Here is a 21,441-nt window from a genome sequence, read left to right as displayed (position 1 = left end):
GACGGGACATCGCTGCTACGTCACAGAAAATGGTGACTTGGCAGCGACGTCGTTGTCGTTGTCGCTGTGTGTGACACCACCTTAAGGTTAAGACCGCACTTTGCGTTCTCCTACTTGCAGTTCTAAACACACCTTTTGGGCTTAATTAATTTGACCAAAGTTCCCCTTTTCAGAATTTTAGCGCTGAAAACGCATGCGTATTTACCGCGTTTTAGATGCGTTTTCAGCGCTTTTTACATGCTTTTTCACCTGCGTTTTGACAGATGCGTTTTGAACATCAAGACACTGCTAAATAAAGTTTACACAGTCAAACAGAATGAAAAAAGAAAAAAAAGGATCAAATCTATGTTAATGGGAAAAATAATGAAAATAGATATATTTCATAAAATTATAGCGGTAATATACATTTTATCGCTAAAATAGCAATAAATGCATATTTTTCTTAAATTTAATTGTCGGATTATGTGTGTGTAAAGGGACATAGCAAATCATTATTTTGATGTCCAAAAAGCATGTTTTCTGCACATAAAAAGCAGGTAAAATGCAGGAATTTGAAGGAATCTTGGTTTTTGCCATTTCTCATTGACTTCAATGTTAGCAAAACGCACCCAAAATGGCAAAAACAACTGACAACTGCTTCTTTGAACGCATGGTTTTTGCCACAAAATATGCAAATTAAACGCAGCGTTTAGAAACGCAAAGTGCGGTCTGAAAATCACCATTTTCTATTGACTTTGCTGGAAAATCAAAACGCATGCCTTTTGGCATGAAAAAGGTGCTTCTCAAAACGGACCTAAGAAGCAGCTGAAACGCAGGTGGAAACTCAAAGTGCGTTCTTAGCCTAAGCATGGAGAACAGAGAGGAGAAAAAAAACTGTCTGAGGACTTGGAACCAAAATTGTTGAAAAATATCAACAATTTCAAGGTTACAAGTCCATATCCAGAGATCTTGATGTTGCTTTGTCCATGGTGCACAGCATAATCAAGAAGGTTAAAACCCATGGCACTGTAGCTCCCTGGACGTGGACGGCAGAGAAAAATTGATGAAAGGTTGCAATGCAGGATAGTCTGAATGGTGGATAAGCAGCGCAATCAAGTTCCAAATAAATTCAAGCCGTCCTGTAGGCTTAGGGTGCATCAGAGTCCATGTGAACTGTCCATCCACATTTGAATGAAATGAAACCCCATGACAAGAGACCCAGGAGGATCCCACTGCTGACACAGTGACACAAACAAAGCTAGACTGCAGTTTGCCAAAATATACATGAGTAAGGCTAAGTTCACATCTCCGCTAAAATGTATCAGTCACAATCCGCTGCTCTTGTAAACAACGGAATCCGTTTAGCGGATTCCGTTGCTCCCATAGACTTGTATGAGCAGCGGATTGTGACTGATGATGCTGCGTTGCACCCCCCGCCCGACTGATCAGTCGTGGAACGACTGACCGCCGGGCGGGAGGAACGCAGCATGTAACGTTTTTTGAGCAGTGCGATCCGTCGGATTTCGCTGCGCATGCTCTCTGGCTCCCTGCACATGTCACCAGCTTTGGTTGGTTACCCAATATTTACCCTGGTTACGGTGCAGGGAGCCAGCGCTAAGCAGTGTAGGCCCGTAACCAAGGTAAATATCGGGTAACTAAGGTAAACATCGGGTGCTTTGCTATCCGATATTTAGTCTGGTTACGTGTGCAGGGAGGCCGACACTTCCCCGCTCGGCCCCGCCCCCTCCCGCACTCCGCACATGTGTACACACACACACACACACACCTGTCCCCAGCCATGCAGACAAGCAATGCCACTGACACCCTCGTCTGGCCCCGCCCCCCGCTCGGCCCCACCCCCTCCCGCACATGTGTGTACACACACACACACACACTCATTCACCTGTCCCCAGCCATGCAGACCGCGGCACTGCCACTGACATCCTCAGCGCCTGGCCCCGCCCCCCGCTCGGCTCCGCCCCCTCCCGCATTCAGCATGTGTCTACACACACACACTCTCACACACTCACACACACACTCACCTGTCCTGCAGTCCCTGCGGCACTGACGTCCTCAGTGCCACGGCCCCGCTCGGCTCCCCCCCCCCCGAACGCCGCCCCCCCGCACACAACGGAATCCGACAAAGAATTCTGTTCTTTGTCATCCGTTGTACAGCGTTGAACAGCGCATCAGTCACATGCGTCAAGCGACGCATGTGACTGATACAAAACAACGGAAATGTGAACTTAGACTAAGCCAAAATTTTTCTGGGAGAGCGTTTTGTGGAGAGATGAGACATTCTACTGTTTACCAAAAACGGAATAAGGCCTACAAAGAAAAGAACACGGTACCTACAGTCAGATATGTTGGAGGTCAGAGATGTTTGTGGTTGTTTTGCTGCCTTTGGCACTGGGTGCTTTGACTCTGTACAAGTCATCATGAAATCTGAAGATTACCAAAGAATTTTGGGTTGCAATGTAGTGCCCAGTGTCAGGATCCTGGGTTTGTGTTCTAAGTCATGGGCCTTCCTGCAGGACGATGATCCCAAACATACTTCAAGAAGCCCCCAGAAATGGATCGAAACAAAGTGCTGGAGAGTTCTGAAAGTGGCCAGGAAAGAGTCTGGATCTAAATCCCATTGACACCTGTGGAGAGATCTTAAAATTGCTGTTGGTAGAAGACGCCTTCAAATATGAAAGACCCGGAGCAGTTTACAAAGAAGAATCCAAAACTCCAGTTGAAAGGAGTAAGAAGCTTGTGGCTGGTTATAGGAAATGACTGTTGAATGCTGAGGAATGCAGTTATTTATTCCAAAGGGTAAAGGGTGTGCAACCAAATATTAAGTTGAGGGGGAGAACAGTTTTTGCCAATCCATTTTGGGGGTTTTGTGTGAAACTATGTCCAAAATGCCTTTTTCCTGTTTTTTTTGTGTTGTTCCAATACACACAAAGGAATAAACATGTGTATCACAAAATGTGTGTAAATAATTTTCTGGGAGAACTACTTCATTTTCTGCAAGAATTTCAAAGTTGGCAACATTTTTGCCCATGATTTTTTATAATATATATATATATATATTAGTACAGACCCAAAGTTTGGACACATCTTCTCATTCAAAGGGTTTTCTTTATTTTCATAACTTGCCAAGAGTGTGCAAAGCAGTAATCAAAGGAAAAGGTGGCAACTTTGCATAACCTAGAATACAAGACATATTTTCAGTTGTTTCACACTTTTTTGTTAAGTATTTCATTCCACATGTGATAATTCATAGTTTTGATGCCTTCAATGTGAATGTACAATTTTCAGAGTCATGAAAATAAACAAAACTCTTTGAATGAGAAGGTGTGTCCAAACTTTTGGTCTGTACTGTATGTATATGTGTATATATATATATATATATATATATATATATACATACATACATATACTGTATATCTTACCCACCTGAGTAAGCCCCCGAGGCTCTACACTTGCATGGATTTAATGACACCGCACCATTTATTTACTTTTCCCACATTTCAGTATACATCCCTTCGTGAGACTTGGGGCTTCCTTGCACCTTCTGTATCGGCCTCAGCTGCTAGAAATTGGATCCTTCACAATATTAAGGAGAAATTTCCCCAAAATTGGACATTTTGGACTTCAACATACTTAAAGTGTAACCGTCGCCTTATTTTTTTTTAATTTAATAAATCAATAATACACATGAAAATAAGCTACTTTATAAAATTTATCAGAGAAATCTGCTTCTTTCTCCTCCAGGACTGATCATTTATTCTCAATTCACTGGTGAAATTTGTCTTTGATGAATACAGACTTTCTCATTTACTGAGATAGGAGATGATAGTTGGTGCCGATGAGATTCTATGGAGAAGGGAGGAGCTTAAGGTAGAGCTCCTCCCTCTACCTCCCGAGTACATAGAATTTTATCAGCACTAACTGTCAACTCCTATATCAGTAACGAGATAAGCGAGGTCTCTGTGCAGGCGCAAGATTTTGCTGGGGTATGTACAGGTAATCCATGTTGTCAGGTGAAATATAGTATCGTTTTGCGCAGGCGCACTTATCTATTATGCTCTGTCTGGAGCAGGGCAGAACAAAGTGCGCCTGCGCGAGCCAATAAATGTTTCTGTGCAGGCGCGAGATTTCACCCGGCTATGTGGATGATGCAGGAGGCGTCATCCAAGTCTGTCATAAGAAGAGGATGGACAGGAGTCGCACCGTTCAGATTTATACAGTGTGTCCCCCCATATCCTGTCCACCGCCATTAACTTGAGAACGGCGGCAGCTATAGGCATAGAAGTGGTGTCTAGGTATAGTAAAGTAGCCATGTGCTACGCAATGAAACCACCTATAGCGCCACCTGGTGGAAAACAACGGAGTTAGCATTTTTATCTCAAAAACGGAACGAGATAGAGGAAAAAAAGTGAATTGCAAAGTTGTAGGGCATCATCAATTCAATACGAATCGACACCTTGCATGCAGAAATGCTATGATTAGAGCGTGTAAAACTCACAAGGCTGCGGACATGAAGCGATACCTCATGGAGACCTTCCTACAAGTTATTGGGTATGGTGGCTGTGTGGAGTGGCCTCCACGCTCACCTGACCTGACCCCATTGGACTTCTATCTGTGAGGTCACATCAAACAGCAGGTGTATGCGACCCCTCCAACAACATTGCAGGACCTACGGCGATGTATCACAGATGCTTGTGCAAATGTGTCACCTACCATATTGCACAACGTGCAGCAAGATACAGTATGCTGTGCAGAGCCCAGATGTGCATTGCAGCTGACGGGGGCCACTTTGAGCATCAAAGTTACGGTAAATGAGCGCCATATGCGTGACCAGCATTCAATGTTATGGGGGGTCATGGGTTTCATATCATAGCATTTCTGTATGCAAGGTATCATAGTATCATAGTTTTTAAGGTTGAAGGGAGACTCTAAGTCCATCTAGTTCAACCCGTAGCCTAACATGTTGATCCAGAGGAAGGCAAAAAACCCCAATGTGGCAAACAAGTTCCAATGGGGAAAAAATGTCCTTCCTGACTCCACATCCGGCAATCAGACTAGTTCCCTGGATCAATACCCTGTCATAAAATCTAATATACATAACTGGTTATATTAAATTTTTCAAGAAAGGCGTCCAGGCTCTGCTTAAATGTTAGTAGTGAATCACTCATTACAACATCATGCAGCAGAGAGTTCCATAGTCTCACTGCTCGTACAGTAAAGAATCCTCGTCTGTGATTATGATTAAACCTTCTTTCCTCAAGACGTAGCGGATGCCCCCGTGTTCCAGTCGCAGGCCTAGGTGTAAATAGATCTTTGGAAAGGTCTCTGTACTGTCTCCTCATATATTTATACATTGTAATTAGATCCCCCCCTAAGCCTTCGTTTTTCCAGACTAAATAACCCCAAGTTTAATAACCTGTCTTCGTATTGCAGCCCCCCCCCATTCCTCTAATAATCTTGGTGGTCTTCTCTGCACCCTCTCCAGTTCAGCTATGTCCTTCTTATATATCGGTGACCAGAATTGTACACAGTATTCTAAGTGCGGTCGCACTAGTGACTTGTACAGAGGTAGAACTATATTTTTTTCATGAACACTTATACCTCTTTTAATACATCCCATTATTTTATTAGCCCTGGCAGCAGCTGCCTGACACTGTCCACTAAAGTGAAGTTTACCATCCACCCATACACCCAAGTCTTTTTCTGTGTCTTTTACCCAGTGTTCTACAATTAAGTACATAATCATAAATGTTATTTCCTCTACCCAAGTGCATGACCTTACATTTATCCACATTAAACTTCAATTGCCACTTCTCAGCCCAATCCTCCAATTTACATAAATCTCCCTGTAATATAAAATTATCCTCCTCTGTATTGATTACCCTGCAGAGTTTAGTATCATCTGCAAATATTGAAATTCTACTCCGCATGCCCCCAACAAGGTCATTTATAAATATGTTGAAAAGAAGCGGGCCCAATACTGACCCCTGTGGTACCCCACTATGAACTGAGACCCAGTCCGAGTACGTACCATTAATAACCACCCTTTGTTTCCTATCACTGAGCCAGTTTTTAACCCAGTTACACATATTTTCCCCTATCCCCATTATTCTCATTTTATGTACCAACCTTTTGTGTGGCACCATATCAAAAGCTTTTGAAAAGTCCATATACACAACATCCACTGCATTTCCCTGGTCCAGGCTTGAACTTACCTCTTCATAGAAGCTGATCAAATTAGTTTGACAGGATCGATCCCTCATAAACCCATGTTGATACTCTGTCATAAGGTTATTTTTCTTGAGATACTCCAGTATAGCATCTCTCAAGAAACCCTCAGGTTTCTTGAGAGATGGTGTCGATTCGGTGTCGATTCGTATTGAATTGATGATGTTCTACAACTTTGTAATTCACTTTTTTTCTCTATCCTGTTCCGTTTTCGAGATAAAAATGCAATCTCCGTTGTTTTCCACCAGGTGGCGCTATAGGTGGTTTCATTGAATAGCGCATGGCTACTTTACTACACCTAGACACCACTTTTATGCCTATAGCTGCCGCCGTTCTCAGGTTAATGGCGGTGGACAGGATATGGGTGGACACACTGTATACAGTGTGTGAGATTTTCTAAAGGTATTTAGGGGTCTACAGGGGGGAGTCGGGGGATAATATGCACCATTATGGAATGCAGCACAGGAGCTGCTGAAGGTGGTAGCTTTGGTTTCTACCTGAAAAATATGGTGACAGGTTCCCTTTAATTTTTTAGGATATTTTATCTGTGGAGTGGGATTAATGTCTTACCTTCACCTTCACACAGGGACATTCTACTTGAGTGAGTGTTCGCTGGAGAAGCACATTCCTATCTACGTGCTGGTGCAAGGAGTACTATTCCTCTTAATCGGATGCTCACTTGTGATGCTACTGTCAAGTGACAAGTTAATTTCGTTTTTCTTGTTCTTCTCCACGCTCTCCATCTTCTGGTTCTGTTGGCTGATAACGGGTAAGAACACGAGATTTGTTCATACTCACAAGCAACCGGATATTGGCTGTCATCTTTCTCCCTTACAACAGATAGAACATAAATGACAACCGGATATTGGCTGTCATCTTTCTCCCTTACAACAGATAGAACATAAATGACAACCGGATATTGGCTGTCATCTTTCTCCCTTACAACAGATAGAACATAAATGACAACCGGATATTGGCTGTCATCTTTCTCCCTTACAACAGATAGAACATAAATGACAACCGGATATTGGCTGTCATCTTTCTCCCTTACAACAGATAGAACATAAATGACAACCGGATATTGGCTGTCATCTTTCTCCCTTACAACAGATAGAACATAAATGACAGAAAAGTCCAGGTTTAAACTTTGGTCTGCTTTTTTCTTTTAATATTGTGTGAAGGCATATAAGGCCTTAAATGGGATTTAAAAAAAATAAATAAATTGTACTCTATAAGGCCCCTTTCAGACGTCCATGTTTGATCAGGTACAAGTTACACACATTAGTACGGTCATACGTGTATCACGCGTGTGACACGTACCAGAAGATTTTGTATATTCACCTGTATCCAGTGCTGTTTTCTTCGGCTCTGCTGTCCCCTGCTCGTTATATTCATTGATTATTTAGTGCACTGGGGACTTGGAAGCTGGAGTATCGCGGGTACCTTGCCGAGGGGACAGCATCGCTGGTGACAGGTGAGTATCCAGCAAGCAGTGTGTGTGCAGTGATGTCCAGGAGTTCACAATGAACTCTAATGACCTTCTGATGACATCCGCACTACAGCGAGTGTCACCACGGTGACTTCACGGGTTAATCAGAGTTCATTGGGAACTCTGATGACCTCTTGGACGTCACTGCACACACACACTGCTTGTTCAATATTCACCTGTCACCGACGATGATGTCCCCGGCTCTAACCACTGGATTTAACCCCATTCCCCCCCCCCCCCTTTTTTCCCGTTAAATTTGGGGTGCATCTTTTAAGATGAAATGTACAGCAAGTTGGTTTACATGCACTGCATAGAACGTTTGCAGGGGTGCTAAAGGTGGAATTTACTGCTTAAGGCTATGTGCGCACAGTGCGTTTTTCGCGGCGTTTTTGCGCGTTTTTCGGGTGCGTTTTTGGCCTCAAAACTGCAGGACTTTGCTTCCCCAGCAAAGTCTATGAGTTTTCATTTTTGCTCTCCGCACACGTTTTTTTTACCTGCGTTTTTGAGTTAAAAAAAAAAATGGACATGTCAGTTCTTTCCTGCGTTTTTCTGCGTTTTCCCCCCATGCAATGCATTGGAAAAACGCAGCAAAACGCAGAGGTCAAAAACGCAGCAAAACGCAGCCAAAAACGCACCAAATCGCGGCAAAAACGCATGCGTTTTTTGATGAGTTTTTTCGACGCAGGTGCGTTTTTGTGCATTTTTAGCGGCCAAAAACGCACAAAAACGCAGCGTCAAAAAGACGCAGTGTGCGAACCTAGCCTAAGGCCACATTCACTATTTGGTTGAAAGCCAAAACCAGGAGTGGAACGATCAGATAATAGAAACACGGGCATCGATTTTGTATTTCTTACCCACTCCTGGTTTTGACTACAAATACTGATGTAAAAAACTCACCAAATTCTCAGGTGTGTGAACGCTGCCTATGGCACACGCATTTACCTAGTAGTTATAAGCTTTGGAGCAGACATTTCCCAGACTGATGGATTATTTTGCCTTTATAGTAATACTAGCTGTACTACCAGGCTTCGCCCGGGTTAATAACTGCTGTTAACAAAATAGAATATATTAACAAAAATGTATTCTGCACACAAACCACAAAACAAATAGATAGAAATGTAATTATAAAATGTCTTCCCCTCTGTATATATCTCTCTCTCTCTTTGTCTGTCTGTCTCTGTCTCTTTCTCCGCCTGTCTCAATCTCTTTCCCTGTCTATATAACTCTGTTACTTTCCCTGGCTGTCTTTTTCCCTCTCTTTACCTGTCTTTGTCTGTCTCTTACCCTGTATGTCTGTTTTCCTGTGTCTGTCTCTTTACCTGTCTGTGTCTGTCTCTTTACCGGTCAGTCTGTCTTAGTCTGTGTCTGTCTCTTACCCTGTCTATGTCTGTCTCTTACCCTGTCTGTGTCTGTCTCTTTCCCTGGCTGCATTGTGACACGCCAACATTCCATATAAGGGCGTGGCTGCGCATTCTTCTGAAGTTCTGGCTGCACTGTGGCTCCCAGCTCCATTCGCTTTAATGGAGGCAGGTTTTTTGGTGAATAACTAAAGCACGGGGTTAAAATTTCCCCTCAAAACATAGCCTATGACGCTCTTAGGGTCCAGAAGTGTGAGTGTGCAAAATTTTGTGGCTGTAGCTGCGACGGTGTAGATGCCAATCCCGGACATACATACATACATACATACATTTAGCTTTATATATTAGATTTTTTTTATCCTGAATGTGTTATTGGCATCTAACTATGACTTTGTCTTCCAGGAAGCATTTGGGTTTTCCGTCACTACCTCTCCTACCACGGACAGTGCCATGACGTTGTGTACCTCTTTGCGTTTTGGACCCTTATTGTACAATACATTGGGCTGGGGATCGCGTTTTTGGCATCGGTCATCTACTGCTGCTTTTTTTGCATCATGCTGTGGGCTTGTTTGGCTGTTAACGGCTAAAAAAAGCAAAAAGAACGGAAAAAAACTGGGATTAAACTATAAACTTGTCACATTTTGATACTAAATTGTGGAAAAGAACTTTACAAGAGGATTGAGAAATGCTCAATATCAGAAGAATATGGGATTAAATCTGCCTCCGGTTCCAAAAAAAAAAAAAAAAAGCATTTAAAGCCATTTCAATGATCTCGAAGGGCTGAAACGTCTTAAAACACAATGCAGGAATTCTGCGTATATACTGTGGATGGTTTCACGTGGCACCAACAAAAAGTGTAGTGTTCTGTTTGGTATCATGGAAATGATCCGAAAACAGCAATATAGTCAGAGACCAGAAGAAGCTCTGTGGCGTCTGCTGCTACCGACCGACAGCTACCGACCGACAGCGATCAACACTCGTCCATTGTGAAACTCTAAAAATATTTGTTTACAAACAAACCTAAAAAACTATTCGAGGGGTCCCAAGCCTCGATATCTCAACACTGTGCATGAATGCTACTTTTTTTTTTTCCTTTGCACTTTAATGGCGTCTCATGGAAAATAGACAATACTTTGCTTGCTGCATTTAAGTTTATACGTTTTTAACTGTAATAAAACCAGCATTTTTTTAATTTTTTTTTTTACAATTTCTACATTTTTCAGCCTTAAATAATGCCAGCAAAATGGCTCATTGTTACATTTCAATCACTATGTGATAGCGTGTAATATGTAAACTGTAAGGACTCTGCTCTTTTTCCAGCTACAGCAGTCATCATGGGAATAGGAGCATATACTGTGCATGGACATGCTGACTAGCTTGTCATCCGCTGCTCTCTACGGAATAGTGACAGAAGTAGGAAAAGTTTTGTCCCGTGACAGCCATTTAAGCTGGCAAAAAAGTGGAGTCCTTACAGTGTACATATTGCACACTCAAGCGACAACAAAGGTTCAAATAGAATTTGGAATTTTTTCTTTAATTTATTGCAAAAAGGGTGCACCTCAATCTATGCAAAACAATGTTTCGGCATCTAGGAAGCCTTCATCAGGGTTTTGCGTATAAAGCGTTGAGGGTTTAGGGGAAACAATCTGCAATATCAGACAGTGCCCAGGTTGTCTGTAGTATGGGTAATGCAGAGACAAATCCCAGGCAGACTTTGTCCATAAACACCAGTGGACTCACTTAAGGCGCACTGCTTCACTATCCTCTGCATCCTCCCCTTCTAACCCGTCATATGAGTTGCCTCTGCATTCTCGGGCACCTTACCTATACCGCAGACGCCCTAATCACCGTTTGATATTGCAGATTATTTCCCCTAAACTCAACACTTTATACGCAAAACCCGGATGAAAGCTTCCTAGAAGCCGAAACGTCGTTTTGCATAGGTTGAGGAACACCCCTTTTTTGCAGCAAATGAAAAAATTTAAAATTAAAAATTCTCTTTGACCCTTTGTTATCTCGTGAGTGCTGGCGTTACCCTTCATGATTACCGATTTTTTGCTCCCCGCACCTAGACCTACTTATAGTTGTGTTGAGCCAGACCCTATCTTTTGTATACATATTGCACACTGACATGATTTGGCAATCTGCAGTCACAAGGGCCTTAAAATGCAAAGTAAACAGGAATAACAGTGCCTTAGGCCCCAGCATGGGTGCACCGGAGCCCCCTCATTTGCATTTGAATTAAGTATTTTTTAAGGCTCTGTACTACTAATACTGTATTTTTCGTACTATAAGGCGCACATAAAAGCCTAAGATTTTCTCAGAAATCGAAAGTGCGCCTTATAGTCCGGTGCGCCTTGTATATGAATACGAGCGAGCATTATGCCTCCTGTTAAGAGACATGCTTACTCACCTAAACCGGTCACTCCGGTGCTGGTTGGCCAGATGGGCCGCGCTGTTCTCTGGGACCGGCGCCTCCTCTTTCGGCCATCTTGCTCCTCCTCTGTCTTCTGAAGCCTGTGTGCATGACACGTCCACGTCTTACACACTCGCCGGCACGGAGGTCCTGCGCAGGCGCACTACAATACCGTACTTTGATCTGCCCTGAGCACGGCAGATCAAAGTGTGCCTGCGCAGGACCTCAGTGCCGGCGAGTGTGTATGACGTAGACGTGTCATGCACACAGGCTTCAGAAGACAGAGGAGGAGCAAGATGGCCGAAAGAGGAGGCGCCGGTCCCAGAGAACAGCGCCGCCCATCTGGCCAACCAGCACCGGAGCGACCGGTTTAGGTGAGTAAAGTGTTTTTTATGTTCTACAGTGCGGCCTGCGCTCTTATATACAGCATGTTAGAATGCTGTACATAAGAGCAGCGTCGGACTGGCTACCGGAGGAATCTCCAGTAATGCAAGGCCTGGATTCAGGTACCTGCAGTGCACTCCGGAGCTCTCACCTGAGCTCCGGAGTGCAGCCGAGACTGTACCGCGAGCGCCGAGTGATTGAATCCCTGGCGATTGCGGTTCAGTTCATTACAGCTGCAGACAGGCCGGGGTGATCTCCGGTGCTCCCACCTGAACTCCGCATTGCACCCCGGCCTTTTCGCAGCTGTCATGAACTAAATGCGCTGCGGCTTATAATCCGGTGCGCCTTATATATGAATCTAGGCGTCTTAGCAGGCTCTCATTGCTAATGCGCCTTATAATCCGAAAAATACAGTAATATACAATGTGTGCATGGTTTTCATAAGGGTATTTGTACATGAATAGGACCCGCTGCGTCCTGACCTGCAGAGCCACGAGTCTCCTCCGCCAGACACTGCAGCTGCTCGTGCTCATGATCAGGGTTCAGGGCGGTGCAGTCTCTCACTAGTTACAAATACTGAGCATGGTAGTGCCCGCTCATCACTAGTTACAAGTACCGAGCACCTGAGTATGGTAGTGATCACTCATCACTAGTTACGAGTACTGAGCACCCGAGCATGGTAGTGCCCGCTCATCACTAGTTACAAGTACTGAGCACCCGAGCATGGTAGTGCCCGCTCATCACTAGATACGAGTACTCAGCACCCGAGCATGGTAGTGCCCGCTCATCACTAGTTACGAGTACTGAACAGCCGAGCATGGTAGTGATCACTCATCACTAGTTACGAGTACTGAGCACCCGAGCATGGTAGTGATCACTCATCACTAGTTACGAGTACTGAGCACCCGAGCATGGTAGTGCCCGCTCATCACTAGTTACAAGTACTGAGCACCCGAGCATGGTAGTGCCCGCTCATCACTAGATACGAGTACTCAGCACCCGAGCATGGTAGTGCCCGCTCATCACTAGTTACGAGTACTGAGCACCCGAGCATGGTAGTGCTCCCTCATCACTAGTTACGAGTACTGAGCACCCGAGCATGGTAGTGCCCGCTCATCACTAGTTACGAGTACTGAGCACCTGAGCATGGTAGTGCCCGCTCATCACTAGTTACGAGTACTGAGCACCCAAGCATGGTAGTGCCCGCTCATCACTAGTTACGAGTACTGAGCACCCAAGCATGGAAGTGCCCGCTCATCACTATAAATACCCACTGAATTTTCATCTAACTAGATCCACTTTGTGTTCCATCTGGACCTTAAACAGCAGCGCCCAAGGCTCAGTACTTTCCTCTGGACTATGTTGTATCTTTAAGATAAGCCATACATTTTAAACAACTGGTTAACCCCTTGATTGCTTTTTCTATCATATGTTCTGAAGAATCAAAATACGTATTGGCTATACCATATTAAAAAGCTTTGCCCTAGACTGAGCGATCAGTGACCATATCCTACAGAAATTATCATCTCCCATCCAAGCCTAAAGTACAGTACAAAGTAGTATACAGGACGGCTGTTTCATCCAATATATCACTTAGTTCTGGCTGGAGAGTTTTGTACCTGATCATGGAGGTGTGGGAACCCCCCTTCCTCATCAATCTCATGTTTCTGACCCATACCACAATTTGGTCATTAATTGTTCAATCTTAGACTTCCCCCTAGTTGTCCAATTATTAAAAAAAAAATAAAAAATAAAAAATAAAATTGAATAGCACTTTTAATTTAGTACCCTATCAGTCATAATTACCATGTGCATTTACCAATGTAATCATCGATTGCTGCCCTTTTCCATTTCCAGGACGGCCTGCCCTCCTCTGGATTAGAAGATCGCTGATGTAATTAGCAAGATCATATGGCATCTTCTGTGTAGGTCGAAAATGTTTTTTTTTTTTCCCTCAACGCAACCCTATGTGCGTCCCCCCAGGCTTATATTTAGAAAGGGACTGAAGTATGCATGGTTACAGGATAATAGAAAGTTGGCAAGGGAACTCCGAGAAATGAATACATTGTTAATCTCCATAAATCCTTGTCTCAATTTTGCCTTAATTATAGGATCGCTACTTCCAATAGGTGGCGCTGCGCTAGAGTTTGTCTCCTTTCCTGGAGAGACAATTTGAGCCTTAATTATAGACATTCCTTGATCTTGTTTACTGCAATTAGAAAATATAAAGCCATTTTTCACCTTGTCCTTTCTCAGCATCCTGGGTGTAGCTATAATAGCTGCAGCAGGAGCCTCCCCCCTCCACATTAGGGGCATAAGGAGTGTTAATCCATGCCCTAGTTTCCAAGCTCAGTCTCCTAACAGTCCATTCACCAGCTGAAAATGGAACCAAAACAAGAAATGTATCGCAAATAATCAGTGGATGGGCCTTTACAACCTCTCCCTTGTAACCTCAAAATTATCAAGTTTAATTAAATGAAATTATATATACACACACACATATACACATATATATATATATATATATATATATACACACACACACACATACATATACATATACACACACACACACACACACACACAAACACACCTCGCTTAACGAGTAACCCACTTAACGAGAATTTCGCTTAACAAGCAAAGCTTTCTATACATTTGTAACCCGCTTTACGAGAAAGCTTTGCTGTACGAGCAAAATCCTCACTGCACACACTTCCGGTTCCGTACATGCACCGTGCTCTGACCCACACTTGCAGTCCACACAAACAGACACATGTACGCACAAACATACACAGGATTATGCTCACCTTACCTTCCGTTCCGTTCCACCGCCGGCCTCATGGTTCTTGTAGTTCCCGGGTACTTCGCGACGTCCTCGCGGTGAACTACAAGACCCAGGAGGCCTGCGATGGAACGGACGGTAAGGTGAGCATGTAACATAACAGTGTACCTTTCGTTTCATCGCCCGCCTCCTGGGTTCTGTAGTTCGCCGCTGCGCTCCACTCCAGGCTGTGTATCAGGATCCATAGCGACGTGGGAGGAACTTCCTGTCACCGCTACTGAAAGGCAGCGTGCTGGCCAATCAGAGGCAAGCGGCTCTGACTTTGACGTCAGCGCTCTGGCCGGGAAGTTCCTCACTCGTCGTTATGGTAACGCGATACACAGCCCGGCCCCGTAACAAAGAACAGCAAGTCCCAGGAGACCGGTGATGGAACGGAAGGTAAGGTGAGCATATAATATGTGTGTGCTTGTGCGAGTGTGGAATGACAGAATAGGGGACCAGGATGGACATTTAACAAGTTGTGGAACAAATTGTCTGCATTGCAATGACTTCCTATGGGAAATTTTGCTTTGCTGAACCAGTAACTTGGTTAACAAGCACAGTCCCAGAACGGATTGTTCTCGTTAAGGAAAGTTCCTAATATAATATAATATAATATAATATAATATAATATAATATAATATAATATATATATATATATATATATATATATATATATATATATATATACACACATATACACACACAGTCACATAAATACATATACACACACAGCAAAAAGAGACCACTGCACAATTTTATTCTATATACTACTGACGTCTCCGAATTTTCAAGCAATAAATGTATTTATTTTCTGAAAATAAGAAATGGTCAAAATAACAGAACAATGCATTGCTTTCACATCTCAAATAATACAAAGAAAACAAGTTCATAATCATTTAGCAACGACAATACTAATAATGTTTTAACTTAAGAAGAGTTCAGAAATCAATATTTTGTGGAATAACCATGATTCTTAATCCCAGCTTTCATGCGTCTTGGCCGCTTTCCACCAGTATTTCCCACTGCTTTTGGGTGACCTTATGCCACTCCTGGTGCAAAACAAATAGCAGTTCTTCTTTGTTTGATGGCTTGTGACTATCCATCTTCCTCTTGATTACATTCCAGAGGTTTTCAATGGGGTTCAGGTCTGGAGATAAGGCTGGCCATGACAGGGTTTTGATGTGGTGGTCCTTCATCCACACATTGATTGACCTAGCTGTGTGGCATGGTGCATTGTCCTGCTGGAAATAAACAGTCCTCAGAGTTGGGGGAACATTGCCTGAGCAGAAAGAAGCAACTGTTTTTCCAGGATAACCTTGTATGTGGCTTGATACATATGTCCTTTGCAAAGTTTAATCTGCCCAATTGGACCATAGAGGACTGGAGTAAGGTAATCTTCTCTGATGAATCTAACTTTCAGCATGGCTCAACACCTGGTCGTCTAATGGTTAGCCGGAGACCTGTAGAGGTGTACCAGCCACAGTGTCTTGCACCCACTGTGAAATTTGGTGGAGGATCGGTGATGATCTGGGGATGCTTCACCAAGGGTGGAATTGGGCAGATTAATCAAGCCACATACAAGGTTATCCTGGAAAAACAGCTGCTTCCTTTTGCTCAGGCAATGTTCCCCAACTCTAAGGACTGGTTTTTCCATCAGGACAATGCACCATGCCACACAGCTAGGTCAATCAATGTGTGGATGAAGGACCACCACATCAAATCCCAGTCATGGCCAGCCCAATCTGCAGACCTGAACCCCATTGAAAACCTCTGGAATGTAATTGGGAGGAAAATGGATAGTCAAAAGCCATCAAACAAAGAAGAACTGCTTACATTTTTGCACCAGGAGTGGCATAAGGTCACCCAAAAGCAGTGTGAAGACTGGTGGAAAGAATGCCAAGACGCATGAAAGCCATGATTAAAAATCATGGTTATTCCACAAAATATTGATTTCTGAACTCTTCCGGAGTTAAAACATTATTAGTATTGTTGTTTCTGAAAGCACTGTGCATTGTTCTGTTATTTTGACGATTTCTCATTTTCAGAAAATACAAAATTTATTGCTTTGAAATTCAGAGACGTTATCAGTAGTTAAAAGAACAATTTACATTTTACTCAAAAATATAAAGAGAAAAATCAGAAAAACTGAAAATTTTGCAGTGGTCTCTTAATTTTTACCAGAGCTGTATATGCAATTACCCTTCCCTATTTGTTTTTCTGGCAGTTCACCTTTTGCAGCATCTGCACAATACGTGAATGACAACCATGTCTTGTGAAATAACAACACAAATCGGTTTCCTCCACCTCCTTTTTTAATAAACTTAAGAACACATTTACCCCCTCCCCCCATCCCCTCTCCCCCCCTCCCATCCCACCCTGGACCTTTAGGCCCAATTTAAAAACCAAAAAAGGAAAGAAAAAAAAAAAAATTAAAAATAAAAAATGAACAAAACCAAATAAGCAAATAAATGAAAACGGAATTTGAGTTGGTTTGTCCGGAGGCTACGAGTCGTAATCTTCCTCCTCGTCACAGCCAGCAGGCAGCGATGGGGCTGGCATGGTGGGCAAAGCAGCAGGCGCCGAGGGCATGACCGGTACGGACTGAAAATGTCGGAAGGATGGAGCTGGAGGTGTACTACGAAAAAAGAAATGGAAAAAAAAAAAAAAATGATAAGAACAAACAGAAGTTTAAAAAAAAAAAAAAAAAAAAGTCTAAGGCTATGTGCACACGGTGCGTTTTTCTCGGCGTTTTTGCGCGTTTTTCGGGTGCGTTTTTGGCCTCAAAACTGCATGACTTTGCTTCCCCAGCAAAGTCTATGAGTTTTCATTTTTGCTGTCCCCACACAGAGTTTTTTTTCAGCTGCGTTTTTGTGGTGACCACAAAAACGCAGCATGTCAATTATTCCCGCGTTTTTCACTGCGCTTTTCATCCATTGAGTTCAATGGGATGTTGAAAGACGCAATGAGAAACGCAAATAGCTGCGTTTTGGTGCGTTTCTAAGACCAAAAACGCAGCTATAAGCGCAGGAGGTGGGTAGTAAAGTGACGTGTACAGGAAGAGGATTCCTTCTGTCAGTATAGACAGAAGCATGAATCCTCCCGGTACCGTCACCGCCGCGTCCATCTCCCGTCCTGTGCATGTATGCTGCCGTGCGGCGCCATGTACAGGCAGGAGGTGGAAGCGGCTGCGAAAACAAAAGTTAACAGTAGAATAAAAAAAAAAAAAGTTATACTCACCTGTGTGCAGACTCCCGGTGCCATGCCCGCTCCCAGCTCCTGTCACGGTATCGCCGCTCCCGCTCCGGCTGTGTGCAGTCTCCCCGGGGCAGGACCTTGCTTGCAGGACCTGGCGATGGATCACCTGATGCAGTCACCTGACGCATCAGCTGATCGTAAGTATCGCGGTGACGCGGGCGCCCGGCCGGTATCAGCGGATGCGTCAGGAGACTTCATCCCTGATTACCGGCAGCTGCTGCAGCGATCGGAGGGGATCAGACTCCCGCCCCATCGCTCCGGGAGCTGCCGGTAATTCAGCACATAAGTGAGTATTATTTTTTTTTTTCTACTGATGCATCAGCTGATTGTATAATCGGCTTTTATACAATCAGCTGATGTGTGATGGGATTCACATCCTTTAACCTGACACATCTGATCGCTTTGCCTTCCAGCAAACCGATCAGATGATATTGGATCCGGATTGGACGGCGCGGGACCCTGACCCAGGATTACTGCGGAGGGGGGTTTATTTCAATAAAGATGGAGTCACTAATTGTGTTGTGTTTTATTTCTAATAAAAATATTTTTCTGTGTGTTGTGTTTTTTTTTATCTTTACTAGAAATTCATGGTGGCCATGTCTAATATTGGCGTGACACCATGAATTTCGGGCTTAGGGCTAGCTGATAATATACAGCTAGCCCTAACTCCATTATTACCTGGCTAGCCACCCGGCATCAGGGCAGCCGGAAGAGTTGGATACAGCGCCAGAAGATGGCGCTTCTATGAAAGCGCCATTTTCTGGGGTGGCTGCGGGACTGCAATTCACAGCGGGGGTGCCCAGAAAGCATGGGCACCCTGCACTGTGGATTCCAATCCCCAGCTGCCTAGTTGTACCCGGCTGGACTCAAAAATGGGGCGAAGCTCACGTCATTTTTTTTTTTAAATTATTTCATGAAATTCATGAAATAATTTAAAAAAAAGGGCTTCCCTATATTTTTGGTTCCCAGCCGGGTACAAATAGGCAGCTGGGGGTTGGGGGCAGCCCGTACCTGCCTGCTGTACCCGGCTAGCATACAAAAATATGGCGAAGCCCACGTCATTTTTTTTTTTGGGGGGCAGAGAAATCCTGCATACAGTCCTGGAAGGAGGATGCTGAGCCTTGTAGTTCGACAGCTGTTGTCTGCTCTCCTGCATACACTATTGGATGGAGGATGCTGAGCCTTGTAGTTCGACAGCTGCTGTCTGCTGTCCTGCATACACTATTGGATCGAGGATGCTGAGCCTTGTAGTTCTGTAGCTGTCTGCTCTTCTGCATACACTAGTGGAGAATGAAGAACACATTGAAGAAGGAAATGACATCAGACCTTTTTTTTTTTTGTTCACTGATAAAAAACGCATAAGGACGCAGTGAGCAAAACGCAGCAAAAAAACGCACCAAATCGCGGCAAAACGCGTGCGTTTTTTGCCGCGTTTTTTCGACGCAGGTGCGTTTTTGTGCGTTTTTAGCGGCCAAAAACGCACAAAAACGCAGCGTCAAAAAAACGCAGCGTGTGCACATAGCCTAAAAAGAAAAATAAAACTGTTCAAAGTTCATATACAACTTTAAAGCCCTAATGACTGAAACAAGGGGCACAAATATATCTGCCCAATGATCACAGATGCAGGTTGAGGAATCCGTACACCCTTAACATTAGGCCTTCAGGTCACACCGCATATGTTACCTTTGAAATGAGACTTGGGATTGAATATTTGCAGGCGGGGCAGGACACATTTCTTCGTCACCTTCCGACTCAGTGCCTTCAGAATCCTCCTGTTAACATGAAAGTAAACTTCTGCTTCACTTACAGAATAGTATTCCTTAAAGGGAGAGTGCAGCCTAAAGATAATAATGATGAATATCAGACACATGACACCCCCCACCGATCAGCTCTGGTGACACTGTTGAATAGGAGCCTTTCTGTAGTACCTGGCGACTTCTGAACAGCTGATTAGTGGGGGTGCCAGGTGTCAAGACCCCCCACTGAACTGATAGTGATGACCTATCCCAATTAAAAGACATCAGTATCTTTAAAACCAGACAATCAGTTTAAGGCTGGTTTCACACAAATACATTATAGATTGCCAATCTCACTGCATTTTAACTAAAAAAAAAAAAAAAAAAAAAAAAAAAAGGTTTAGGGGTTACTGGGGTAAATATATAGGGACCAGAAAGACACAGATATTCTTTTATATACTATTTCTTTAAAAAAAAAAAAAAAGATCATATATATGCGTGTGTAATATATTATATATATATATATATACACACACAAGATGCGTGTAATATATATATTATGTATATATATATATATATATATATATATATATATATATATATATATATATTACACACACATTGTCTATACATACATTATAATTATATATATATATATATATATATATATATATACACATATACATATACACACACACACACACACACACACACACATACACATACATATTATACATATACATATTATATGCACACACACACACACACACACACACACAGTGGTTAGCACTGCAGTCTTGCAGCGCCGGTGTCCTGGGTTCAAATCCCACCAAGGACACTATCTGCAAGGAGTTTGTATGTTCTCCCCGTGTACACACACACACACAAAACATTTTAAAATCCGAATGTAACTTAGCGGGGGAGGTGGAGAGGGGTTACAGGAGTTGCTGTGGGCGGTGAGGTAGGGGCCATTCTTAAAAGGTCATCAGTGAGGGCTTCAAATAATGGTGCCCGGAGTCAGCGCATGCGCAGATGGATCTCTCAGCTCAATGAAAAGCCAAGATCTCATCTGCGCGCGCGTCGCCCCCAGCCCATTTATCTCCCTACAGTGGACTTAAGGAAAATAGCGCCTGGAGGTGGCACGTGCACAGATATGAGATCTCTGCTTGTCATTGAGCCGAGAGCTCCATCTGCGCATTCGCTGACTCCGGGCACATTTCTTTGAAGCCCGCACCGCCGACAGTTCCTGGATGTTCCTTCTGCCTCACAGCGCCCGCAGCGAGCATCTGGGACACCTGCCGCACCGCCCGCAGCATTGCCCTACTCCAGCATCTGGACCTCGCTCCACCACAGAATTGTAAAACGGACCCCATATTTTTTTTTTTCCCCTTTTTTTCCCCTCTAAATTTGGAGTGCGTGTTTTACTCTGATCCGTCTTATAAAACAAAAAGTACCTTATATCAGCAACTTAGGGACGTCATTAAACAAATAAAAACAAAAAACCCTTGAAATAAAGTCCTAAAGTAATTTTTCCTTTCAAACAAATTATTTTGGGGACGTGCTCACCTCTTGCTCAGAGTCTGTTTCCGATTGCTTCTTATCCTTTCCTTTCATTGCCGTGCCTCCATTTTTTCGACTGCTTCCTGGTTTTCGACCCCTTAGAGAAACATATAAAATCAGCGTCTACAGTTAAAAAGGAAACAAAACAACCTGCAAAAGCACAGATTGTGAAAAGGTGAGGAAGCTCCATAAGA

At 43.5% G+C, this 21,441-nt stretch overlaps 1 protein-coding gene across 1 annotated transcript in view; it reads right to left on the bottom strand.

The window, feature by feature from the left end:
* Window positions 1-17,070: 17,070 nt before the first annotated feature.
* The window catches only part of DRAP1 (DR1 associated protein 1), a 29,163-nt gene continuing 24,792 nt past the window's right edge, over window positions 17,071-21,441 (bottom strand). The window contains exons 5-7 of the mRNA XM_075325662.1: window positions 21,254-21,344; window positions 19,635-19,723; window positions 17,071-17,331 (exon numbers count right to left, since the gene is read on the bottom strand). Coding sequence (XP_075181777.1) covers window positions 17,199-17,331; window positions 19,635-19,723; window positions 21,254-21,344 — 313 coding nt within the window. The 3' untranslated portion in view covers window positions 17,071-17,198. The remainder of the gene's footprint in view (window positions 17,332-19,634; window positions 19,724-21,253; window positions 21,345-21,441) is intronic.

The sequence above is a fragment of the Anomaloglossus baeobatrachus genome, chromosome 10 (genome assembly GCF_048569485.1).
Source record: "Anomaloglossus baeobatrachus isolate aAnoBae1 chromosome 10, aAnoBae1.hap1, whole genome shotgun sequence".
Taxonomy (NCBI): domain Eukaryota; kingdom Metazoa; phylum Chordata; class Amphibia; order Anura; family Aromobatidae; genus Anomaloglossus; species Anomaloglossus baeobatrachus.
Note: the sequence above shows the minus strand (reverse complement) of the source record. Positions and strands in the feature narration are given on the sequence as shown.